Source organism: Dromiciops gliroides, chromosome 4 (assembly GCF_019393635.1).
Source record: "Dromiciops gliroides isolate mDroGli1 chromosome 4, mDroGli1.pri, whole genome shotgun sequence".
Taxonomy (NCBI): domain Eukaryota; kingdom Metazoa; phylum Chordata; class Mammalia; order Microbiotheria; family Microbiotheriidae; genus Dromiciops; species Dromiciops gliroides.
In genome coordinates, this window is record NC_057864.1 from 214,549,862 (window position 1) to 214,576,995 (window position 27,134).

Below are 27,134 nucleotides of genomic sequence, written 5' to 3' on the forward strand. Positions count from 1 at the left end.
AAAATTTTAAAAAAATCCTACCCATCAATCCCAGTGACATGGGGAAAATGGGGTAGGGGGTTCAGGATAGGGGTTAGGGGTCCTTAGGAATCTCTCTTTAAAGAATTACACCCTCTTTGCACACAAATCCAGTAGAATAAGATAGTAGTTTATTTAGGGGCAGGGGAAGGGAAGGGAAACCAAGAGAGAAATCCTTGGACTTCTCATGGGGAGAAAGACATGGCACAGAGTGTGGCTCTGAGATACCAATCTCTTCAAGCAGGAGACAGGCAGATACTTTTATAGAGATCCAATGGTGGTCCAATGAGGTGATCATCTGACTGTGGAAAGTTCTCTTATTGAGGGAGGACCACTGCCCTCTGGTGTTAGCTGGGGGAGTTGGGTGAGGGGTGGCTGTGGATCTCTCAAGCCATCTCTCTCCTCCTCCGGCCACAAAGGCAGCAGCTACACCTAATCTTATCTCCCCAGGGGTGGAGGAGACTGAAATGAAGGGTGGGGGTCCTGGAGCTAGCTCAGTCTGATCTGGTTCCACTTATCTCTTTAGGTGTGTCTGTCCTTTGTTTTAATTTCTCTAGGAGAAGTTTCTTTGATGTGCCCCAGAGAACTTCTGGGGTGGCTTGGGCCCATAATACCATTTTAAAAGCCACCTCCCCTCTAAGCCTTCCATGATCCCTTTTAGATCAGGAAACATTCCCCAACCCCTCTTAATTCCAGTGTTAATGATTTCCTATGTATCCAGTAATATAACTTGTTTTGGGCAGTTTAGGTGGCACAGTGGAGAGAGTGCTAGACCTGAGTTCAAATCTCACCTCACACACTAGCTGTGTGACCCAGGGCAAGTTACACCACCCCGTTTGCCTCAGTTTCCTCGTAAGTAAAATGAGCTGGAGAAGGAAATGGCAAACCACTCCAGTACCTTTGCCAGGAAAACCCCAAATGGGCTCGTGAAGAGTCAGAAATGACTGAACAGCAACAACAACTCGCTTTGTATATCTTTGTCTTCCCCATTAGATTGTAAAATTTTGAGGGCAGGGACTGTTTCTTTCCTCTTTTTGTATCCCCTAAGGATATTAGGATAGTGCCTGGCACATAGTAGGCACTTAATAAACGTTAATAGATTGATTGCTCCCTCTCTGAATTCCCAAAACACTTTAACTAATTTATATTTTCCTTATGTGGTTATGTGGTTCCTTATGTAGTCTATCTTGAAATACACTTGTGAACACTTCTTGATTTCCTTTTTTACATAGTACCTTTCTCGAGGTAGACTAAATAAACCTTTGTGAAGAGCCAGGCAGTAGGTTGGAATGAAATCCTTCTTGCCCACAAGGAGTTTATATTCTCAAGTAGGAGACTAGCCTCTTAGCTTTGAGCACCGGAGGCTCTTGATGAACGTCTACGGTAGCAAGCAGAAGGAACACAAGTAAGCCCGAGGGAGGGGGAAAAGAGACACCCGCGGGACTGCTCCCAGGGCGGGGGAAGCGCAGACGTAGGGAGGCGGGGGGGGGGGGGGGAAGGGTGGTGTCAGGGACCTTCCTGCGGTGGAAGCCGGAACCTTGTTTTCGGCTCTGCGTGCCTGGGGGAGCGCGTTGAGCGTGGCACTGAGACGTCGGCTGCAGGCTGAGGCCGGGCGGGCGGAGCTGGAGCGGCGGCGGTGGCTGCGGAGCGGGCGGAGGAGCGAGGCCGGGGCCAGGGCTGGAGCCGGAGCTGCGGCTGCGGGCCACTCGGGGCGGCGGGCGGCGGGGGTCGGGCGGCAGGGCTCGGCGACGGCGGCAGCGGCCATGGCCGAGAGCATCGTGAGTCAGTTCCCCGCGGGCCGGCCGGTGCGGGCGGGGAGGGCGAGCCGAGTGGGGCGCCTCTGGGATGAGGCAGCAGATTTCACCGCCGAGGCCTGCGGGGCGTGGACCCGCGTCTCCTTCGGCCCCTGGCACTTGGGCCTTCTGGCTTCCCCCCTTTCCCTGGCCCTGCCATCTGGGCTCTTTCTCAGACTCGGCCTTCTCCGGGACGCAGCCTCCGGGAGATCGCCGGGGTTTGGGGGAGAGTCAGCCTTCCCGGGGGAACACCCCGACCTTGGAGGCCAGGACAGGAAAAGTCCCAAATAGAGACCCCATTTCCTCCCCAGAGCAGCGGCCGCAGTCCGACCCTGTCTTTTCCATCAGCTCCCCATTTCTCCTTTCTGTCCCCCACTTTTTTCTCCTTATGAATGCCAAGGAGCAAAAAGTAGGTACAAATAAGGATACCACAAGAAAAAAAACAGCTCCTTCCCCTCCACAGGAAGGAGGTTCAGAACAAAAGTACAGTAATGTGACTTTTTTTTTAATTTCCAAGAAAAGCTTGGTAAATGCTTGTCTAAAAGGAACGTGGCAAAGGAAGTTTATTTTTCTTTCCTTGCTTTCCTTGGCCCTGTGCTTGGGAAATCAGACTTCACTGCACCTTAATACTTTACAGCAAAATTAAATCTTAACCAGAAAGCACAGAAACCGGTTGTTTCTTAGGCTGTGATAAGTTTTATGGGCTTTACCAAAGACGCAAGTGACTCAGGAAGATTAGGAACGATGTTTGGGGCAGTAGCATTTTGGTGGTTAAAAAAACGAGAAGACAGTGAGATGAGTGATGTCCAGACTTAGGGATGGTGGTGCTTCTTGCACCTGCTGTTTGGGCAGCTCTTCAGGGTGAAATCGACCCTCCCTGGATACCTCTCTGTTGAGCCAAACTTCTTGGTTCTAGACTTTTCACTAACCACTGCTGCCTCTATTTAGGTTTGTTTTATGAAACCGGATTCACTGCTGATTCTGTCTTTAGGGAGGAAAAGAAGGAATAGTATAAAAGAAAATAAAGTATTGATGCTTTTAAATATAAGGTTGCCGATATAAGTTATCGAAATCAAGTGACTTGGGGCTAGAAATAGGTTAGGAAACTGTTGGTGGTAAAAAGCTGCATTTACAGGAAAACTAAACCCTTCCGTTTAGGGTAAGAATGGTCAGATCTTGTTACAAAGTTCTTAAATCTAGTGATATACAGGAAAAAACACTTTTGTAAGGCTATACCACCATTAATAAAGCTAGGTGTTTGTAAAATTGTTTTGACTGAACAACTAAACACATTTACACATATACTTTTGAAATGTTTCTTTTAGGGGAAAATTAATTTAGATACATTATGTTTTCTCAAGAATATTGAGTGTATTGTTGAGATCTTCAAATCAGGCAAAAGCCAAGGGTTCTTAAAATAGGGTCTTGAGACGTATTATTTAAAAATATTTTGTGAACTCTACTTGAGTATAATTGGTTTCCTTTGTAAGCCTTTGTCTATGATTTTATGCATTTAAAAACATTCTGAGAAGGGGTACGTTGGCTTCACCAAAGTGCCATGGGGATGGGGTGGGGTGGGGTGGGGTGGGGGTGGGCACAAAAAAAGATTAAAGCCCCATGAATTTTAATTCTAAATATTCTGTTTCTGTGACATATGTAGTAGCTATCATAGTCATCCCTGTTTTATAGATATATAATTTTTATATAGGTATGTACTCAGGTCTGTGTCTCTTCTTGTGTCTTCTAAAACTAGTACAAATCTTTAATACCAAAAAAACTTGAAATTGGTTTGGGAGCATATATTCTGCGCTGTTTAAGATGATCAAATCAGAATAATGTCTGTAGTTTGAGGGACTATTTCAGAAACCTGGGATTCAGTCTCTTAGAGGAGAAATAATCTTGTATTTTTGAGCAGAATCGATTAGTTCGGAATGAGTTTTAATATTCCCAATTATTGTAGGAGAATAGGCAGAAGAATATTTTTCCCTTGTTAATTTAGAGCTAGAGGATTCAAACATGAATGGAAATGTTTTTATAAGTATGTATATGTTTTACATCAAAGTATTAAAGTTCTATTTAATGTGGAGACATTGACAGAAATCTGAATCCATATATGAGATGAACAGTCCAAAATTAAAAGGGCTAGTCTGTGATTCTTGTTCACAAAAGTTAAAAAGTTTAGGGTAAAGAGATAAATTCACTTTTTTCTAAACTTTTAATGAATGGAATGTTCATAATGTTCATCAAAGAAATACAGTACCTTAAACTTAGAAATTGACAATGGAGGTTTTTGGACAAAAACTTAGTGATTTATAAAAAAAAAAACAACCCAAACCCATCCCATTGTTATAGTATAATGAGCCCTGTATTTGGAATCAGAGGACCAGAGTTCGAATCCTGAATCTTCTACTTATGATCTGTGATCTTGGGAAAATCATCTCAAATCTCTTAAGTCTATTTCCTTATCTGCACACTGAGGGTGTTGGACTAGACCTTTAAGATCCCTTTCAGCTCCAAATCCTGTGATCCTTTGTTTTAGAGGGGGACATGAATTAGTCTTGATGAATATGATCCTAGAATGTGTCAAGTTCAGGGAGTCATGAGCCAGTGGGGCATTTTGCCATGTAATAGTGAAAATAATTTTTTAACAGATCATACATTTCTCATATGAGTTAGCACTTTTATCCAATAAACTGCACAGTAAATGCTGAGAAAAATAACTATAACAGAAGTGCTTTCTGACAGTCTGTTGTTGCATGGACAGTTTCTGTTCAGATGGTTAGAGCAGCATTTATTTTTCCACAACATTGTCCTTCTGTTTCAACATCACTCTTTGAAGCAATAACTTTGATTCAAATGAAAAATTTAAGTCCTCTTGGAAAGTGGACACCTCTGCCCAGTGGACAAATATATCTACTTCCCAACTTACCCTGTGCCTGATCTTTTAGGCTTGCTATAAAAAGCATAGAAGCAGGGTTGTATAGTGGATAGATCCTGGAAAACCTGGGCACAAGTACCACCTCTGACACTTAATGGTTATGTGACCCTGGGCCAGTCACTTAATCTCAGTGACCTACCCAGCTCTCTAAAACTAAGTTGCAGAGAAGGTACCTGTTTGCATTGATAGAGGAAGTTTTCCTCTTTGAAAGTTCCTAGACTAGTGAAATAACTGTCCCTATCCTCATTTCCTGTAAAAATGTATTGTTTTCTCTGTTATGGCACAGTACTATTAATTCTTTTGTACTTCTTACCAAGGATAAGTGGTGGTTTGATTTCTTGTACTACAGGTCAGCCAGTGCTTTTGTAAAAGGATTCCAGAATCAAGTGAATTCCTTTTCAGAAGGACTTTGAATCTTCTTTCAGTGATGATACATGTTTTCTTTCATGAATAAATCTCAAAGGCTCAGGATAAAAATAATCTCACTGTCCCAGATCTAGTCTTTTATAATTCCTAAAATGCAAGCTGTGTTATTCAGCACAAAACATAAAACCATTGCTCTTTTCAAAATAATCTTAAACTTTCGAGTCAGAGCTGTGCCTTTAGATAACACCACATTACCTGGTGATGATTGCAAATCTTCCTTTTCACCCTTTCATTTTCTAGAAAGAATTGATTTGGTATTGAGAAAAAGGAAAAAAAGTATGGTCTATGGCTTCTGAAGTTTCAGTGGCAGTCTTTGTTTTAGTGCTGAAAAGCTACTGTCATTTTTGTCTCAACCAGATAATGGGACAGGACTTTATGTTTCTTTTCAGTAACTCCTTTTTGTTTCATTTTTAACAGATAATCCGTGTCCAATCACCAGAGGGGGTGAAGCGGATCACTGCAACAAAGAGAGAAACAGCTGCAACATTTTTGAAAAAGGTATTTGTGACTTTGGTGTTTACCTTTCAGCAGTTTACCCTTCTCTGCCTGCCATTCTCTGCCTCCCCCTTCTCCCCCCAAATCAATCTCTTCACTCATTTCTCCCCGACCCATGTGGATTATAATTGGGTCAGCATTCTATAAAATCCTGGGGTTGGGTATGTAGCAAAACTGGTTGGCAGTTGGGATCTTACAAGAGGACTTGGTGGTGAAGCTATTAAATACTTTTTGAAAAGTAAAAGATATTTAATTTAAACTATATTTCCATTTGTACTTGATGCTCTTTATTGCCTACCCACATGGTAGAAACAATTTGAATATATAAACTATGAATAAAAGAAGAGAGGCCTTAAAATAGTAACTACAAGGTTCAAAGGAGCCTTGCTGAAATTTTAAATTACTCTTCTTTTTTGCTTTTTTAACCTGAGTAATAGACATCTGCTAGCAGTTTTTTAGAAGTGTGAGTTGACACTGATGCTCTGTATGAGATCTCTTCATAGACTTTATGAGAGAGTTAAAAGATTTAACTGAACTGAAGTGACTGTTATTGAAAACTTTGTGGGGAGAGTATGGACAAGAAATAATAGTAAATTGAATTAATTATTCTTCACTTTGAGTTTTTGAGGTTATAAGATTGCTACAAGCATTCTAAAATTTGACTCTTATTTGCTAGAGGTTTTGATGTTCAGTTTCAGAAGCAGAATTCTCAAACACTGAAACAAGAAACATCAACATTTGCTTTTTTTCCAGGGGTGAAACTAGAAGACAGACCTTGGAGCTCTGACTTTGATTTGCTAGCAGAAGAGCTTGATTTTTAATCCCAATACTTCCCTCCTAGCAGTTTATGTTGCATCTTGCCTTTCTTAGGGAGAGTTTATACATAACAGCCCCAGCTGTTGATAGTCTGGAGGGATTATATTGATGGGATGTGATTTGTGAGCATTGTTGTTTCTACTCTCTTCAGCAGACCATCATAGAGCACCTATTGGCCAGGTGAAATTTCCCAGAATTATTCATAAAAATAAAGGCAGAACTGGTCTGAAACGTGCTTTTAAAGTGCATCCCATCCTGTCCCTTCAAAAAAATTGCCTTAAGAAAAGTAAGGGTAGTAAGTATTATTAACTCTTCCTATTCTATCTGTGTCACCATTTTATAAATAATCTCATTGATTAATATAAATGTCTTGTCATCTAGTCCTTAATAGCATCATACTTGATAACATTTGATAACTAGCTTAATATTTTACTTTGTTTTGGGAATTTATATTTCATAGAATTGTAGAGATCTTAGAGCTTTATTCAGGTCTTCCACACTACTGATTAATCCCTTCCACCACATTTCTGATATTGTTTACCTTTGACTTTGTTGAAAGTTGTTTTTAAAAGCAAAGTAAGGGACTGATATAGAGTTGACTATTTGAAAGATGGAAGTGTGATTCTTGTGCTTCTCTCATATGTCTTTTGGGCAACTGTTTAATATCAAGTCAGTCTGTTACAAGATGTTCTTTACATTATTTTTCTTTTAATCTAAAAAATCAAGTTTCACTATCTACTTCGACTTGTTTTTTTGTTTTGTTTTGTTTTTTAATGCTAGAGTATCCAGCTACATTTAAAATAATAATTTTAAAATTAAAAAGTTCATCTTTAGAGACTTGCTTTTTAAAATACAAAACGAGAGAGGAGCACCAAGGTGTTTCTCTTCCTTCATTGTCTGTTTGCTCCAATTTGTCCTGCAAATGGCTGCCAAAGTATTCTTCTTAATGTGCAGCTTTGATCATGTACCTGTGCCACTCAAAAACCTTCCATGGTTCTCTGTTGTCTGTTGAATAAACTACAACTCTGTGAGCTTCACAGCCAGGACCCACCACAGTCTAGCACCCGATTTCCTTTCTAGCTTAATCCCACAGTACTCCCCATTATGTCATTCATTATCCAGCTAAATTGGAATGTTCATCATTGCTTTGAATTTGTCCCACTTTATTTCTTTGTGCCTTTGCTCTGTACTTAGAATGTATTCCCCATCCCCTGTTCCTTATTGCTTCCTGTTGAAGTAATTCTTATCCTTTGAGACCCAGCTCAGGTATTACTTCCATTGGGAAGCTTCCCATGATCTTTCACCCAACACTGCTCCTCAGGTAAACATAACTTCCTCGTAACTCTCATAGCAGTTCAGAAGTACCCAGTAAGATATATAACACTATATTAAATCAGGAATCATCATCATTATTATTTCTCTGGTAAAGTCCTGTTCCAGTACATCATCATCATGGCATGAAGGTGACCCTGCATTCTTGAAGACTCTGCCAGAAAATCACAAGCTTTGACAGGTCTTACCAAGTTGAATGGATGCAAATAGGGGCTTGGCAATGGACCGGAGGGCTGGTATCCAAGGACCAGCCTAGCGGAATTTAGAGAAACTCATCACCAGGAGTTTGATTGTGGGGAGGGGAGGGGGAGCATGGCAGATTAGGAAGACTTGTCCATTAACAAGCACAATAGTGAGATCTTTTTTGTACCAGAAATGACAACACTAATTAAATCATGAATACTTGAAATATTGAAGTATGATCATTATTATTTGTACCTTTTCTATTCATTTCTATTCTAATTTGTATTGCAGTTATTTGTCTTACCTTCCCTGTTGTATGTTATTTGAGGATAGAAGCTGTTTTATTCATCTATCTTGTACAGAGTGGATGCTTAATAAATATTGAATCAAATTGTGATTATATCTGTTGCTTTATATTTTCATTAAATTTATTTTTATCATATATTCTGTTGACAATCTGTATGTACAAGGGATTGGCTTCTTTTGAACTCAATTTCTTTACTCTAATTGACTCTAGAGTGAACAGCATATATGTAGGAGGTACCACCTGTCTTTCAGAGGGAATTCATTCATTTGGAAACTACTCAAAAGTTAGCAAAATAATAATGAAGGATCCCATTAAATTCAGGCTTTTCTGAACTTAAGAACTTAGAAAATCTGGGTGTGTTCTCTTGTGTGTGTGTGTGTGTGTGTGTATGCATATGTATGTGTGTACATATGTATATGTGTGTATGTTCATGCCTTTGTTGTTTTGGGTTTGTTTTAGGTTGCAAAGGAGTTTGGCTTCCGGAATAATGGTTTCTCAGTTTACATCAATAGAAACAAGACAGGAGAGATAACAGCATCACCAAACAAATCCCTCAACCTGTTAAAAATTAAGTAAGTACTCAGTGGGGAGAGTTTCATGTAGCAAGTGTTGACTGCTTCAGGTAGATTCATCTGTAACTTATCTCCTCAAGGCAGTCTAGATACTTTCCTATTTACAGACCAATATATGAGCTGTCATATTTCTTGCAAGGTGTTAAGCAGTCAAACTGAGTTTGCAGTTACTGTTGAGCTAGATTTGATTGACTTGCAGTATTCTGAGAGGTATGTCATTGAGGGAAAAGATTTGTAGCTTAAGTGTACTGAGATTGGATAAACTGCACACTCAGCTTCTTAGGAACAAAAGACCTTGAATGTAGTTCTTTGGGAAGAAATCAAGTCAATTAACTTTATACTTGAAGACCTCTATTGTGCATGAATGCCAACAGTGTGGTTTCGCCAGAGACTGCTGGGGTTTTTTCAGGTGGCAGAATCCTCTTGGAGACATTGCTTCCCTCTGTAGCTAGACATGAGTGCCAGTGGTGACTCCTACTCTACAGTCCTCTTCTATTTTTTTTTTCACTGTTGCTCCACACCGGAGTAGGTTTTTTGGATGTACGATAATCACATTTCCAGCATGCAGAACCCTTAAGTTAGTACAGTCTCAAGCTAACTGGACTCCAGGGGTCTCCTCAGAACACTGTATAGCATGAATTCTGTAGCTCTTGGGTATGTGTTTGGCCAACATTGTATGGGTCTAGTTTGTCAAGAAGCAGATGTTCTTTACAAAGCTTTTTGAACACTATAGTTAGTAGGAGAAACACATGATAATTTAGTGCAAATCATAGGCATCTTTAGTGCCTAGCATGGTGCCCAACACATAGTAGGTACATAAATGTTTTTTGATTGATCTCATGTGTAACATTACTCTGACCAATCATTTCTCATGTCATTAATTTGTTATCAGCAAACATTGCAAAACCCTGCTTTTTGGTCAGTTGTTAGAATTGCAAATTGTATAGTCAGCAGTAATCCCAGATAATAGTTGAATCCTCAGAGAAACTTCTTCTGAGCATCAGTTTCCTTAGTAGGGCCTATATTTATTTGCCTATGCCTTCCTTCTATGGAACTAGCTACTCCTTCATAATGTTTGCCTATGGGTTTTCCAGGATCCAATTAATGTTATATTAGTCAACAATCATTTATTAAGCATTTCCTATAGGCCAGGCATAAAAAGAAAAGTGGAAATACTGCCCTCAGGGGACTCACATTTTATTGAGGGGGACAACATGCAAACAATTAGGTACATACAAAATATATACAGAATAGACAAAAGATAACCTTGGGAAAGCACTGGCATTGGGGGAACCAGGACAGGCTTTTTGTGGAGGGTGGGATTTGAGCTGAGCCTTGAAGTAAGCCAGGCAGAGGTGAGAACATTTTCAGCATTTGAGATAGCTAGTACAGATGCATGACCAGGAGAAGGAGGTTTGTGTGTGAAGAACAGGAAGTGGCCAGTGTTGACGGATCATGGAGGTCATGGGAAGGGTAAAAAGAGGCTAGGTTGTGAAGGGCTTTAGATGCTAGACAGAAGTTTATATATGATCCTGGAGGTCTCTTATTGGAAATGTTCGTGTTCTTTGGTTTGTATAGACATATATTGCATCTTAAGAACCATCTTTCAGGTGACAGGTCATCATTGTGGTATTGGAGAAAGTGGAAAAAAACGGGACTTTTTGTAGAGCAAAGGAGATGAAAAGAACTAATAATTTAATAATAATAGTAAACTCAAAGTTTGCAGTGTTTTACCTTCATGGTATCATTTGAGCCTTACAATGGCACTTTAAAGTAGGTCCTACAGGTTTTTTTGTTTTATTTTTTGCGGGGCAATGAGGGTTAAGTGACTTGCCCAGGGTCACAGCTAGTAAGTATAGAATTTGAACTCAGGTCCTCCTGAATCCAGGGCTGGTGCTTTATCTACTGCCCCCAGGTCCTACAGGTTTTATCACAGTTTGCAGAAGAGCTAGCTTAAGTTTAGTGATAGTAAGTGACCTGCACAAGGTCACACAGGTAGACAGCAGAAATGGAGTACAAACTAGAGTCCTTTGAACCCAAAGCCATGCAATTTTGGGTTCTAAACACATATAAGCTAAGTATAATTGGTAAGTAGATGATAAAGTAGAATTGTATTGTTTTAACTTCTAAATTTCATACCCCATCTTTCTATAGTGCTTTGAGTCTCAGGAGCCCCTATGATGATTAAGATAAAGGGCATTAGCAAAGATAATTTATCTAATCCAGATTATAGCACTTTGACTTTAGACTTTTAGTTGGGTGATCTTTTGGGTCACCAGTATAAATCTGTGCTAAAGAACATGTTTTACATTTAAAATGATGGAAAATTTGCTAATATTTTGTTTTTTGGAGTATAGTACAGTTAGAGATGACAAAGTAACAAATTTTTTTACAGTAAAGAACATAAAAAACAAGAGGATACTGGCATAATGAAAACTGAGACTTCATTATAATAGTTGACACAATCATTTGCTTATCTTAGGGGACCCTCATATTTTGTTCGATTTTGTACATGTGCTCACTAAATCATTATTGATAAAAACATGCATTTAATGTTCCTTATTTGAATATAGACATGGCGATTTGTTGTTCCTGTTTCCCTCGAGCCTTGCTGGACCCTCATCTGACATGGAAACTTCAGCCACACAAACATTACGTGCTTGGGCAATTCCCAATGTGGTAGAAGATGAGATTGATCAATACCTTAGCAAACAGGATGGGAAGATTTATCGAAACCGAGACCCACAACTGTAAGTGTTGAGTGTGTTCAAATAGTTCATTTCTTTCTTCCTTATTTAAGCAATCTTTTTTTTGTTTTGTTTTTTTAAGTGAGGCAATTGGGGTTAAGTGACTTGCCCAGGGTCACACAGCTAGTAAGTGTCAAATGTCTGAGGCCGGATTTGAACTTAGGTACTCCTGACTCCAGGGCTGGTGCTCTATCCACTATGCCACCTAGCTGCCCCTATTTAAGCAATCTTAATAAAGACAAATGACAGGGGGAACTAAAGGGATGAGTAATGGGCCAGTGTGGGCCAGTAACCAATAAAACTAGACATTGAGGTCTGAGTCTACTAAGTATCTAATGAAAAACTCAAGTATTGAATTTGAGTAGTAATTTCTAAATCAGTTCTCAGGTAAATTCACTTCAAATCATTTGGTTAGTTTTCTCTCAGATTCAAAATTTCTCTAACATGCACTTTCAGAAGAAATTTGTAAAGTACTGGGGAAAAGTTTGAAAAATGACCAAGGGAAAGAAGCTTTAAGTCGATCTTTAAGAATTATTATACTGGGGGAAGCTAGGTGGCGCAGTGGATAAAGCACCGGCCCTGGATTCAGGAGTACCTGAGTTCAAATCCGGCCTCAGACACTTAGCAGCTGTGTGACCCTGGGCAAGTCACTTAACCCCCATTGCCCTGCCCCTCCCCCAAAAAAGAATTATTATACTTAAGTTTCAGTATACTGAAAACTTATATTGAATTATTTAGGCAGCAAAATGAGGCTTGAAAAGTTTGAAATGGGCAGAACTGATTTTTTTGCCAAAAAGTTATGACACTAGTTTGGATTTGTAATAGATCAAAAAAAAATTTTTTTAGTGCATATTTATTTATTTATCAAATGGTTTGCCAAATCATATGAATGTGAATTAAATGACTATACAGTAATGTGTCAAAGTATTCAATGTATTTACCCAAATGGGTTGAAAATTCATCCATCATCAAGGGATAGAAATAGCTAAGCCAAGAATAAATATATTTTTAATAGCATGTCAGTAGTATGGTCCCTCCACTTTGAGTTTTTCATTGCTTAAGAAATCATTTATTCTATAAATGTTTATAGAAATCACATGATTATATAAAATGTATATGCACTCATATACCTATTAAGTTTTTTTTTTTTACGAGACCAAGCAGAAATCTCTTGGTTTACACCCAGAGATATGAATATACCTCTGAGAGAAATTGTTTGTCTCTCTTGTACTAACTCTTTTTAACTATATAACTTTGTCAGTATGATGTAGTGCTGATATTGAAGCATTGGGATTTCAAATGCTGCATTAGCAACTTTTATTTCTTAGGCTAAAGAACCACAAGTGGTACTCAGTTATAGTTGGCTTTGATCCATGTCTCAGCCGTAACCATTAGCAGCACTCCTCCTCCATTTGAATTTCCTCCTAGGAACCCAATACTAGATTTCCTTTTATTACCTGTAACTTCATTGGAAATCTTTTCAAACTGGAATGTGCATGTGTTTTTTTAATACTCAAGTCTGACATGTTATCAATAGGAAATTGTGTAGTAGAAGACAGAAGTGATGGGAGGGTAAGGATGCACTGGTATAGAAATACTGCATATATAGTGTTGGATTTTTCTAGTGTAATGATCAGTTTTGCTGAATTTTTGCTTTCTTTTAATTTATTTTTTAAAAAATTCTTTGTTATAAGAAATTACTTTCCTGGAGTAGAGATCAATATGGGAGAAATTTGGGTGAAATAAAAGCAAAAGATATCAGTAAGAATATTTAATAAAGAAATTATGAAAGCATAAAAATGCTCTTAAACAATCTTCTGAAGGTTTCTACATAATCATGTTTTAAGTCATATATTATTTTTAATGGGTAAAATAGTAGACAGCAGCAGATAAATTAATCTGTGCTTTTTTCTTTTGCCTGTGATTTTCCTAGTTGCCGACATGGTCCTTTGGGAAAATGTGTGCACTGTGTACCTCTTGAGGTAAGAATTTTTGTGTGTGAGAGAGAGAAAAGAGAGCGAGCTCACACATATATTTTAGTGTTGGTTGATGGTATCTTTCATAGAACTGTCTAAATACTCTCCCTAAATCTCTCCTTGATCAGTAGTAGCAATTTGAAGAACTTAATGTATTTATTGTTCTGGGCCTCATATTCTCACCAGTGTGAGCTGCAGAAAGAGGATGAATCCTTATTTATGATAGTGACCTTCTCTGTGGATTATGTATGGTTAAAGCATTTGTTTTACTGTGATAAAGAGGCACCATTTACAATAGACTACCCAGCCAATCCTTTTAAAAAACGGACACAAAGCTGTGCTTGTCAGTTTTTATGCTTGTCATTGTATTGATTTACTTCTGCCCTGAATCTTGGGTCTCTTCTACCAATTTGCCCTGTTGAGATTAAGAGTTTCCATGATAATGCTGACTGGTAACCAGGAGCCTTGAATTTATAGCAAGACGACCCTGATTTTCTAGACGGGCTCACCTGACTTCTGGTACTTTTTTGTAAAATTCCTCCTTAAATTGGGGACTTTTTTGGTGAGGCAGATATAAATACAAGGAGAAAATCTGTGGGGTTTTGAACAGAGTGGTAAATTAAAATGAAGCATCCACTTTTTTTTCTGTCACTAGTGCCTGGCTTACAGAGGGAACACATGTTGCTAGGTTATTTTTCTGTAAGCAGTTGAATCCAGTTTGCTTGTTTTTCAGTAACCAGCATGTTTTCAGACAGGTGCATAACCAGACTCTTAATATTTGCATTTTGGCAGCCATTTGATGAAGATTACTTGAACCATCTTGAACCTCCTGTGAAGCATATGTCCTTCCATGCCTACATTCGAAAACTGACCGGAGGGGCTGATAAGTAAGCAGTTAGACTGTAGTAGACAAACAGTCTTTCTTTCTTTTTTTTTTTTCGTGAGGCAGTTGGGGTTAAGTGACTTGCCCAGAGTCACACAGCTAGTAAGTGTCAAGTGTCTGAGGTTAGATTTGAACTCAGATCCTCCTTACTCCAGGGCCAATGCTCTAATCCACTGTACCACCTAGCTGCCCCAGCAGTCTTAACAGAAAGAAATGCCTTTTTTCATTGCTGGCAGTCACCTCATGATTGCCACCAGATATAGGGATGATTAAAAACAGGGTTGATTTAGTTTGTCATATGGGAAGAAACTCCCAGGGAATCAGTGAGTTTTGTTCAAATTAGGGGGGGAAAAAAGGTAGGTTATGTAATTGCCAGTTAGCTAACTAGTGCTGGGTGGCTCTGAAAGTCATTTGGAGGTGTCTGTGAAAGGCTACATGGCATGATGTATACAGCATAGGACTTTGGAGACAGGGAGACTTTGGGTTTGAACACTGCCTTCATTGTGTACTAGCTGAGTGACCTTGGGCAAATACCTCCCTGAGCTTCATTGACACAGGGGTGTATTGATAACCTCTAAGGTCCTTACCAGATCTATATGATTCTGTGCTTCTGATCCTAGAATCAGACCCCAAATAATGACTACTGAGGAATCCTAGTGGAGAATTTTAATGATCTCATCGGGCTCTCAGGAGTAATGCCTAAAGGGGCTAGATGAACACTGCAGAGCTTTGTGCAATCTAAGACCCCTCTACTGAGGAAACATCTCAGGATGGTTTTAGCCTATGAATTTCTCCATCTTTATTACTTCTGTTCTGGCTGTAGTTCTTCTTTTCCAGTTTAATTACTGTTCTTAGAGGAAATTTCGTTGTGAGAATGGTGGGACTTTGGCAGTTGGTGTTGGAAATACTTTTCATCACTAATTAGACATCAAGATGGGAATTAAAATGGAGCCCTAGCCAAAATTGAGTTTGGCAGTGGCCAGTTAAAAACATTTTGATCAGACCCATCTCAGATGTTACCTGTGAGGTTTCCTTTTGTCCACTGAAGACATACCATATCAAACAAGTGCATTTCAACTTGGTCTTTAAACATTCTTATTAATATAGCTAGACTAGGCAGTGACTGATCAGCAACATTTAGAGAAGAAAGCATCGTCCATTTGATTGGAGATTTTGCTCTGACAAGCCATCGACATCTTAGAGCACTTTTCCTTTGAGTCCTATTTAGAGGGAAGATAGAATCTAATCTCCCTCTTATTCTTGTGTGGCAGCATGTAAAACTCTAGATTGTCGGGGCAGCTAGGTGGCGCAGTGGGTAGAGCACTGGCCCTGGAGTCAGGAGGACCTGAGCTCAAATCCGGCCTCAGACACTTGACACTGACTAGCTGTGTGACCCTGGGCAAGTCACTTAAGCCCCGTTGCCTCACCAAAAAAACCCCTCTAGATTGCCAAAGTAAAAGCAGGAAGGGAATTTTACTTAGCGGCACTTGCATTTTGTAAGGCTCTTATTAACTAGAAGGGGCAGTGGCATAGTGACTTGATGGAAAATCTGTTAGAGTAAGTGGGCCATTATTGTGACATTATCTGGAAATGGGCTTCATGTCTACAAGTGTACATTTATGTCTCAGTTGCTGATATGCTGACTTACTATTGAATATGAAAATAAAAATCATACCATTATGTTCACCTGTATATCTTTAATACTTTTCCCTTAGGAAGATTGGCACACTGTAATGAAGTTATTTGTCCAGAGTTAGCAAAAGCCAGTCATTGATAGAATGAGGTGTATATAACTCTTGCTTTCTGGGTCGTTGCTCTTAACTTTGGTTTTGGCAAATAGAAGAATTTTATGTTTAACTGAACTAAGGTATAATTTTCCCAAGTGTTACTCATGTATTTCCCTGGAATTATTTGAGCAACTTTTTTTTTTTTTTGCAGGGCAATGAGGGTTAAGTGACTTGCCCTGGGTCACGCAGCTAGTAAGTTGTCAAGTGTCTGAAGCTGAATTTGAACTCAGAACTCAGGTCCTCCTGACTCTAGGACTGGTGCTTTATCCACTGTGACACTTAGTTGCCCCCTACCTGGAATTATTTGAATGATTGGGATAGGTAGTTTGTAAGTATAAGGATAAAAGCACAAAAAGGTGATAGTTAATGAAACTCATTTAAAACATCTTTGGAAAAATTTTCAGAGGATACTACAGTATAGCTAAAAAAGTAGTTGTCAGACAGCATTCTTGAAAATATTCATAAGATGTCAGTGACAATAGATAGGTGATGGCAGTAAAATCGTAGATTTTTGTGATAAAACTGTTTTTTTCCCTGTTGAATCCAAATGAACAGAAGCTCGTTTTTTAAATGTGCTAGAATTTTAGCTATTTGTAATAGAATAATTTTTAGCACATGCTTTCTGCTCCTGCCTGCCAGATGTTTAGCTCCTTAGAGAGGATTCTGTTCATGAAATAGAAGGTATTTAACATATTCTTTTGCATCTCTCTCTGCTCTCCCCAGGCCACATTTTGATATTTAATTAAAGCTGCTTTTTATTTAGGGGGAAATTTGTTGCCCTGGAGAATATCAGTTGCAAGATTAAATCTGGTTGTGAGGGACATCTTCCATGGCCTAATGGCATTTGTACCAAGTGCCAGCCAAGTGCCATCACACTGAACAGACAGGTGAGTTGCTACATTGTAATAGAAGACTTTCAGAGGTGTCCCTTAAGCACCTACTGCATAGACAATAAGCATAAAAAGCATTTGGTGATTGATTGGTTTGTTGACTATTCCAAGGTCATCAGATATCAGAAATTTCAGCTCTTGGGGGAAGAGAATCTCAGGCTGCAGGTTTTCCTTTTTTCATTGTTCAGTGTAGTACAGTGTTCTCTCTTACTTGATAATGTCTAAAATATCATCAGTGTTTGTCCTGTACTCTTGTGTGGTAGAAGACTAATTTGATTCCTTCTAAGACTATTTTAAAAAAAAATTTTTTTTTTTTAGTGAGGCAATTGGGGTTAAGTGACTTGCCCAAGGTCACACAGCTAGTAAGTGTTAAGTGTCTGAGGCTGGATTTGAACTCAGGTCCACCTGACTCCAGGGTCGGTGCTCTATCCACTGCGCCACCTAGCTGCCCCCTTCTAAGACTATTAACAATCCCTAGTTGGTACTTCTAAGTGCTTAACAAAAGGTAAGTTTGGGGTTATAGCTCGAAGAGAACAAACTTCTCGACTCAAGGATATAGTAAAAGATGAAAATCAAATGTAAAGCTAATCGTAATGTTCTGTACTCATTCTTTTTTTTGTTTGTTCGGTGAGGCAATTGGGGTTAAATGACTTGCCTGGGGTCACACAGCTAGTAAGTGTCTGAGGTCAGATTTGAACGCAGGCCCTCCTGACTTCAGGGCCGGTGCTCTATCCACTGCACCACCTAGCTGCCTCCTGTACTCATTCTTTACCCCTGAATTAAAATACTCTCCTACATGACTTTCCTCACTTGCCTCTCCAGTGACCTTTCCCTACTTTCCTAAACATTGTGTATTTTATTTTCCACAAAAGTTTTTTGGACGAGCATTTTAATAAATAATACTTTAAGACAGAAGTTCTTAAGCTGGGGTCCATGAACCCTTAAAAATATTTTTATAATTATTTCAACATAATTGATTTTCTTCATAATACTATGTATTTTAATACATTCTGAGAAGGGTCCCTAGATTTCGCCAGCTTCCCAAAGGGGGCACCATGACACAAGAAAGGTTAAGAACCCTTGCTTGCTCTAAGAAGAATTTGAGTTTTTATAATGGTAGTGTTTCCCTGAGACTCTGGGTAAGAGTTTACCCTTTTCTACTTATCTTGGTTGGCATGATTAATAAGTATATTGATCTTAGTCTCTTTAGTACCATCACTGTTCCTGAAGCAGTTTTAGTTTGCAGAGCTTCTTGTTATCCCTTCATTTTGACCCATCTTTATTCCAAATATTTATTAATTTATTAATTATACTTATTTTTATTAATGTTAATCTTTGTCATGCTTTTCCATAAAATTGTATACGTAGGAAATAGAGTTATGAAAGGATTAATCTAGGAAAATAAATTATTTGAATACCATTACTTTATTAATCTCTTGCAATGAAAGTCATCCTGATGAACCTAATTCATTTGTTTCACAGAAATATCGGCATGTAGACAATATCATGTTTGAAAATCACACAGTTGCTGATCGTTTCCTTGACTTTTGGAGAAAGACTGGGAACCAGCATTTTGGGTACTTGTATGGACGATATACAGAGCATAAAGACATTCCTCTTGGCATTCGGGCTGAGGTTGCTGCCATTTATGAACCCCCTCAGGTACAAACAAAAACCTACAGGATTTGATCATTTAGTGTCATCATTTTTTGTAGAACTAAAAGAAATCAAATTTTCCCTCCGTTTCCCATTCCTGAAGGCTGTTTGAATGCTATTTTCAGCTAGCATTTCTAAATTTTCATGCTGAAATTCTTTATCTTCATTAAGCGCCCCCTCATTTCAGTTAAGACCAAATAGTCCTGGTTCAGCTTTGAAGTGGAGCTGGAAGCATCTGTTCCCAGGGACCTCATTGCTTGTAGTGATATTGGGGCGCTGAAAAGTTGACAGCTCTACACAGGTGCAGTGTATGCTGCTTGAAAAGGACTTACGGTTTTCAGACCATTCTCTCCTTAAGCCTCATTCTTGCATGTGGATGAAATATCAGATGAGCTTTGGATGCTCAGACTTTGTTAGCTATGACCTGTCTTTTTATCTGATTTTCCTAGAGCATTTCATTCATAGATCCTAAGGAAATCCAGCCCATAGTATTTACTATAGAATGTAGTTAATGAATATTATTAACTGTGGAATATATATGGCAACCAGTTGGAACATTGGAATGTCTTTGGTTGCCACACATATATATCATATTTGTCTGGCAATATTTACATCTGTTTTTAAGCTGAAATCCCACAGTATATTTGGGAACACAGTGTAGGGTATTTTGTGTCTTTTTTTTTCTTTCATGATGACTCATCATTTTGCAAAAGAGTCACTAGGTGGCAATGGAGATGCTACTTAAGAAGCTTTACTTTCTTTCAATTTAGGTCACATATTATAACCATCTTGAGAGATCCCAAATTTGTAGAATGTTTATCTGGAGCTATTTATCATAAACCATTCATTACTGTTTTAAAACATTCTTTTAAAAATAACAGTTTTAAGAACATTGACTTTAAATTTTTTCCTAAGTTGAAATAGCTCAACTACATCCAGCTTAGTGGAATAGAGTGGTCAGGTCTCTAATTTGGAGATCCTGAATGTTGAAACAGTTGACTTTCAGCAACCCTTGAGCTCATTAGGAGTTGAAGCTCATGCTGCCACATGTCATTAAACAAGTACTTCTCTCTAGATTTGTAATAAAGTCTTGATTTGACCTGTGCCCTAGAGGTATTAATGATCTCCATATGGGGGATATTTAGGCCAAAATAACAGTACTTTTGTTGGTTTGCCAGAATTTGACTAATTTACAAGGATATATTCAATTAGTAAAACTCATTCTTGGGATTAACTTTGCCTTCTCATTCCTGCAACTGGGAGCTCTGCTAGTATTCTTATTCTTAATGAGCTACAAACTGCATTTAAGTGAAGGTTAAAGTTCTTCAGTAAACTTCTTGACTACTAGGAAATTGGAGAGTTGGTGTTCTTTGATCAATTTGTATGTCTTTTGGGTATTATATTTCATATGAGTAAACTCATCCAGAACACATGAAGGTGAGTTAATTTGTCACAGAACTAAATCTTCTGGCTACTCTGGTGTAATAAATAAGGTACTTAATTTTGTGAATCCTTTTGAATTTTTCTGGATTGATGTTCTCCCCTTTTCTATTCTACATAATATTTTGTATTCCTTTATCTCTCAATATCCTTTCATGGTAAAGTGGCTATTAAGCTAAATGTTATTTTAAATTAAAGTACACAAATATTTTTTCAGGCTATTGCTTGAGGTTTTGTTTTGTGGGGTGCTTTTTTTGGTCTTAGCATTTGTACTGGCTTTAATTTTGCTCTTGGCTTCGGTTGCTTCTGAACTGAACAAGTCCATCATTTGGAACAGAATTGTATATCCAAAAAATTACATTTTTTCAAGGGGGGAAAAAGGTGAGGAAAACCTTCCATTAGTTTTTAGTAACAGTATACTTAGAAAAGAGCTTTTCTCCTAAACCTAAACCAATATTATAAACATTGTTTTCATTTATTTTTTCTTCTCTCAGCAAAGCTATGTTGGGGTTGGCTATATTTTCAGTTGGTTGCTTAAAGTTCTTTTTTGCCCAGACAATTCTCCTTTTCAGCATATTTGCGCCTTTTTGCCTCCTAACGAGAGATGAGAGTGAAGAGGATACCCATGGTTCTGGTTATCAGCCCAGTGGTTACTCTACAATTTCTACTCTCTAATATTCTCACAGATCGGTACACAGAACAGCCTGGAGCTCCTTGAAGATCCCAAAGCAGAAGTGGTAGATGAGATTGCTGCCAAACTTGGCCTGAGAAAGGTATTGGAGCCTTTTGTCAGTTATTCTGAGTCTTTTTAGGAAAGAATGTTAGGGTATTGTATTGGGTGAATGCAGGCAAGAGCGGGATTTGCCTCATCTGGGATCAATTCTCCCCAGCTGCACAAGGTCAGTTGCAGACCTGACACATTTTGAAGCCTCATTTGTGTTTATTGGGCGCCAATAGTTTTTACGTTTTTTGGCCTTAAAGTGAAATGGGAACATTTCCCTGAGCATAAAATGATCCAAATGCAAGAGCCACTCTTCTTTGGGGATTACATTAAAGAGCAATAGAAGGAAGACCCTTTCTTTTCTGTCCCTGTCAGGAGTGTATTTCTGGAGTATTTCTTTAGGCATTGCTACTCTGGTACAGTTCCCTATCCTGGTTTCTCTTTCTGTAGGGTTTTGTGTCTATTTTTTGAGGTATTAGTAACCTTCAAAGATTCTTCTAAGTTGTTAATTTACTTTTCTCTATGGTTGTAGGTCCAGTCCAGTGGTCATTGAATCTTCTGTAGTTTAGAAGTCTGAGAAGACAAGTCTTTTACTGTTTACTAGTCAGAAGTGAAATCAGAGGAGAAATTGGCCCAAAAAGGAGGAGTCTGGCATTCTTTGTTATTTGCTATAAATATAATCTTCAAGGTTATGAGAAAATTAATTTTTAAAGATTCAGAATTGAAAGTAGTGTTTTCTTCATATAATTGTTGGTGTTTAGAAGCATTCTTTCCTGGATCCATCAGTTCCTTCTAATTTTGTAACTACAAGGAGCTGTTGTTTGGTTGAAGAGATCAAATTCCACAAGCAGATAGAAAATTTGCCTGTCCTTCCTCCTGGCAGGAATAAAGAAGCATGGTGGTGAATTGCAGAGACCCAAGTTCAAATTCTGGCCAGATCACTTAGAAGCTGTGTGACCATGGGCATGTCAGTTACTTGTGCCTCAGTTTCCTCATCTGTAAAATAGAGATAATGATGCTGATGCTCCTATTGCTTTACCTACCTCTCATAGTTGTTTTGGGAAGAGTACTTTGTAAATGTGTGAGATACTGTTATTTCTTTCTAGCCTTTTAGATTCCATGGGACATGAGGCTACCTCATGCCCGCTCAGAAAAATTAGTTTTGAGAGAAGGAAGTGTTTGGTTGAAGGTCAATGTTAATGTTACCTAGTACCTCCTGGGGCAGGCTCCTTCTGAAACAAATGAGGGAACACGAATGCCAAGGATTCAAATATTTTAAACTAGACAGAAACTAATCTTCAATTATTGCTTGTTCTGTACTATTGTAAGCTATGTGGGGAGTATTAACAGCCAGGTCAGATGTTCTAATCTTGTTCACAACCTAAATTCATCCCATCCTCCTCTTACCCAAAGTATGCTACAGCTATTCCTTTTCTCAGCCTCACTCAACCACTCCTGTGCTCTCATGCCAAGTTCCCAAATGCACTTCCAAGGTTCCCAAACTCCACATTCAACCAGGTTCTCAGTCTCCCATTCACTCCCAAACCACTACCCTCCTATGCTAAGCCCTAAGATGTAACGTGGAGCTTTTCAGGCTCCATACTCAACCACTTTTGCCCCACTGCATCAGCTCAAGAGACCCTCATGCTTGCTATTCGACATTTCTACATAGGTACTTTGATTACAACCACTAACTCTCCTTCCACATATTTGTCCCACTGAACTTCCAGACCACCTTGACATACACCAGTCCTTTGTCTACTTCTTGTACTTCTGATTAGCTCCAGAGGAAATGCAATCATTTGTTCTCCTTTCTGGCTAACTTCATAGTGTCCAAAGGGGAAGAAATCTTCCAATAACAGGGACACGCCTTCTTCCATTCTCCTCTTTCAGTTTTGCAGAATCCCAGCCTCTTCCTAGGCATAGGTAAAGGGTGAGATCTTTGAAAAGAATATACTTAACTCTCAGAATGAAGAGAGTGAAAAAAGACAGAAGCTGGCAGTCAGGGTAGATGAACTGAAATGAGTAATCCCAGGTCTTCTAATGTGACATTTGAATCCAGTGATAGATTCTCGGGAATCTTTGTGGACAGAATTCTTTTGTAGCCAAATCGATAATGCAGAATAGTGCAAGAAAAAGTTCTACTCACAAGGGAATTCTTAGTATAGAGTATTTTTTTTTTTTGGTGAGGCAATTGGGGTTAAGTGACTTGCCCAGGGTCACACAGAGCTCGTAAGTGTTAAGTGTCTGAGGCCAGATTTGAACTCAGGTTCTCCTTACTCCAGGGCCAGTGCTCTATCCACTGCACCACCTAGCTACCCCTCACAAGGGAATTCTTAATGATGCACTAATGTTTCCTGACAGAAACTTAGCTTACATGGGAAGAATTTTATGATGGAAAATTCATAGGTCTTCTGGTTTAAATAGGTACAAGCCCAAAATGTCATGGACTGGTAAGATAAGATTCTTCTCTTTTAGAGAGATACCCCAAAATATATGTATTTTCTCTTTTATTAAGGTTGGCTGGATATTTACAGACTTAGTCTCAGAAGATACCCGAAAGGGTACTGTCCGATATAGCCGAAACAAGGTAAGGAAAATGCAGAGTAAAGTGAAAAGTGTCTACTGTTTTTAGCTTAATCAGCTAGTTTAGACTAGAGATTTTTGTAATAAACCAGTTTTATTTTGAATTGACAAGTTACTTTTACAATCTTCCACTGAGTTTCATTATTTTCCAAAAGAGTCCCTATAATAAATTAGAGCTATAGTCATTGACCCTCCTGATATTAGTGGCATGCAATCCATTTTTACCTTAATAGGAACACTTTAGCCGTGTGTTCGTGGGAGATGCTGTATGCGATTTCAGAGTAGTAGTTCTGGATAGTCAGTTTCAGTGAATGTCATTCATTAGGTATTAAATGCATACTATGTATGAGGCACAGTTCATCATGCAGGGGATATAAAAGTGAAAACAGACAGTGCCCTTAAGAATCTGGTAGATATTAGATTGGATAGGAACACAAGTAATTGCAGTGTACATTAGAATACAAGTCCACAAAAGAGTTCCAAACTGAGGGGCCACAAGAGATTTGAGGAGAGGTCAGCTGGATTTTAAATGAAGAAAAAAATGTAAGTGGACAGAGATGAAAGTAAAAGGGGGGATCAGTCCACTCCAGGTAGTCGAGGCGTTTTTTTCTTCCTTCCTCAATCCCCTCAGTTAAAAATGATCTGTCCCTTCTTACATTGTCTTGGAGGGCTTTCTCCCTTTCTTTGTCTTTGTAATCTAAGTGATCACCTAGCCATGTGCCATTCATGTAGATGATTACTAAATGGTGCTTGAATTGAATTGAATTTTGTCTAGCACTTAAGACGTTACCATCTTGCATTGTATTGTGTTAAAATGAAAAGGAAATAGCAACGCATTCTAGTTGGGGTTCTTCTCTTCTAGGACACATATTTTTTGAGTTCAGAAGAATGTATAACTGCAGGAAACTTCCAGAACAAGCATCCCAACATATGCCGGCTTTCTCCAGATGGTCATTTTGGATCCAAGTTTGTAACTGCGGTAGCTACAGGTATAAACTGCTTCAAAGTCAAATTTGTAATATCACTAATTTGTGTGTTTGTGTGTATGTGTATTTAAATGTATTTGTCTTATACCTTTAAGCAGTTCTTTATACTTAACTGGCATGGTGCTAATCCATTCTTATAAAAAGGCCAGTGAAGGACAGAGGAGACAGTTGTCCCCATTCACCTGTTAAGTGAGACTCAGCACAGGAAAATGACTGTATCAGAGTCACCCTCACAGTGGCAGGCGTAGAATCCAACCTAGTCTCATGGGCCAGAGCTCTCTCCACTAGACGTTGTTTTTGGCAAGTTAATTTTTGGCTCCCTTGGATCTGGACATGCTTCATTCTTTTTTTTTTCTTTTTTTGGAATCTTTTTTTTTTTTCCCCCAGGGCAGTGAGGGTTAAGTGACTTGCCCAGGGTCACACAGCTAGTAAGTATCAAGTGCCTGAGGTCGGATTTGAACTCAGGTCCTCCTGATTCCAGGGCTGGTTCTTTATCTACTGTGCCACCTAGCTGCCCCCTTGGGTCTGGACATACTTCTCCCCACTCTCTGAAACAAAAATGTGAAGTCCAGTTCTGTGGGAGAATGGTAATTTATTGTTTCCCAACACTGCTGAAATTTGCCTTTGACCATCCTAATAACAGAAAGTATTCTCATTCATTCTTGTAGTAGCCCACGAAAAATACATAATAGGGAAAGCTTAATGCTTGTGTTCTGTGCTCCAACTTGTTCCTTTTGTTTTTCTGAATGTGGTGGCTATTCTGAGATGCCTTCCATAGAGCTTCTTTAGGAGCAAAGAAGTTTTTGGTGTATATAACATGTATATCTAAGTTTCTTCACACACACATTATAGTAGAATTATAAAAGATTATGGCCTGTAAGAGGTGTCATGTAATGCCTTCCAGGGAGTCTTGAGATGCTGCTATAGGAAACAGCAGTACAGAGCACCATGTGTTCTGAGAGGAGTCCAAATTTGAACTGGAGACCTAATGTACAAAACCATCAATCATTGTTAATGGATGGGGATTCACTCACTGCACTAGGCATTTTGGGGGTTTCTGGGGAGCAGACATCATCTCTGCTTTCATAGAGCTTATATTCTAGTTCAGTTCATTTAAGTTTTTACATGGAACCTGAATAGATCGAGGAAAACTGTAACTTAATAGCTACAAGACTTATACACAAGTCATTCATACAAACTGTTTCTTCCATGCCCTTTCTTTCTACCCAGCCACTGCCCTGCCCTGAGAAAGCATAGTGTTCTTAGAGGTGACTCCTGAGGACTCCCATGAAGGGGAGGGAGGAGCATGTCAGAAACAAGCACAAGGGGGAGGGAAGCTGAGGCTTCTGAGGTGGTAATGGCTCTTGGCCCCCAGTGTTTTCTTTCATATTGCCTGGGTAATTCTACTGAAATTGTACTAATTAGAAATTCATTTGGGTTAATAACATCCTCTTTTTCTTTTAAAAGTTTTGATCACTATCTTTTGGTTTTTGATCTTTTCTTTCTGGTGTTCTTATTTAGCATTTTATTTTTCCCCAGTTACATGTAAAAACAATTTTTGACACTCATTTTTAAAACTTTGTGCCAAATTTTCTCTACATCCCCCTTTGAAAAGGCAAGCAATGCAATATGTTACACATGTGTAGTCATGGAAAACAGTTCCATATTAGTCATGGTGTATCACCTTCATTTTCAAGTATGTTCCTATTGTAGCTCCTTCCTGATCCAGAGAGCATCCTTTGTCCAGGGAAGAAATTAGTTTATCAAACCAACATACCCACATTTGACAGCAGGTACATTGTTTCATACTTCTGCAAAGAAAGAGGAAAGGTGCGTTTTTCTCCATTCTTCTTCAGGGCCAAGCTTAATGATTAGAATTACACAGCATTGGGGCAGCTAGGTGGCACAGTGGATAAAGCACTGGCCCTGGATTCAGGAGGACCTGAGTTCAAATCCAGCCTCAGACACTTCATACTTACTAGCTGTGGGACCCTGGGCAAGTCACTTAACCCTCATTGCCCCGCTCAGGCCCCGCCCAATTACGCAGCATTCAGGGTTTTTTTCTCCTTTTTACCTTGTTATATATATTTTTATATGTGTATATATATTTTTAACTGGTTCTGCTTCATTGTATCAGTTCCAGTTTTCCCCTGCACTCTTCCTATTTGTTATTTCTTCCACCACAGTAATACTCCATTCTATTCATGTACCACTGTTTAATTATTTCCCAGTATATGGGCATCTACTTTGACAAACATTGTCTTTAAAAATACAAATACCACTGAGTGGCTATGGGGCTTGTGGTCATTCACTCATGTGTATGAATTAGTTCAATCAGATCACCTTTGTTTTAACACCTGACATAATTCAACTTCTCTGAGGGAGTAGCAATTTTGATTGAGAGGAAGTGGGAAATTCTGAAGCACAGAGCCCTTGGAGGGATAAGACCTTGTCTAGGGTGAGAAAAGAGGGGAGGAGAGGAGTAAAGAAAGGTAGGAAGGATACCAGAGATAGAGTTGACTTTTTTCAAAATTTTGCCATGGACCACAAAGGAAAGGGAAGGGCCTTTTTCCTCCTTTTTC

General features: G+C 39.0%; 1 protein-coding gene across 2 annotated transcripts in view; it reads left to right on the plus strand.

Annotated features, from left to right (window-relative positions):
* The first annotated feature begins 1,654 nt into the window (after positions 1 to 1,654).
* The window catches only part of NPLOC4 (NPL4 homolog, ubiquitin recognition factor), a 60,729-nt gene continuing 35,249 nt past the window's right edge, over positions 1,655 to 27,134 (plus strand). The window contains exons 1-12 of one of the 2 annotated variants that reach the window (XM_044001173.1): positions 1,752 to 1,796; positions 5,593 to 5,673; positions 6,638 to 6,781; positions 8,768 to 8,880; positions 11,454 to 11,630; positions 13,561 to 13,609; positions 14,396 to 14,490; positions 17,037 to 17,160; positions 18,646 to 18,825; positions 20,946 to 21,032; positions 23,499 to 23,570; positions 24,429 to 24,555. In XM_044001173.1, coding sequence (XP_043857108.1) covers positions 11,509 to 11,630; positions 13,561 to 13,609; positions 14,396 to 14,490; positions 17,037 to 17,160; positions 18,646 to 18,825; positions 20,946 to 21,032; positions 23,499 to 23,570; positions 24,429 to 24,555 — 856 coding nt within the window. In that variant the 5' untranslated portion in view covers positions 1,752 to 1,796; positions 5,593 to 5,673; positions 6,638 to 6,781; positions 8,768 to 8,880; positions 11,454 to 11,508. Of the gene's footprint in view, positions 1,797 to 5,592; positions 5,674 to 6,637; positions 6,782 to 8,767; positions 8,881 to 11,453; positions 11,631 to 13,560; positions 13,610 to 14,395; positions 14,491 to 17,036; positions 17,161 to 18,645; positions 18,826 to 20,945; positions 21,033 to 23,498; positions 23,571 to 24,428; positions 24,556 to 27,134 lie in introns of both variants that reach the window. The other variant, XM_044001174.1, reaches the window with a different exon arrangement.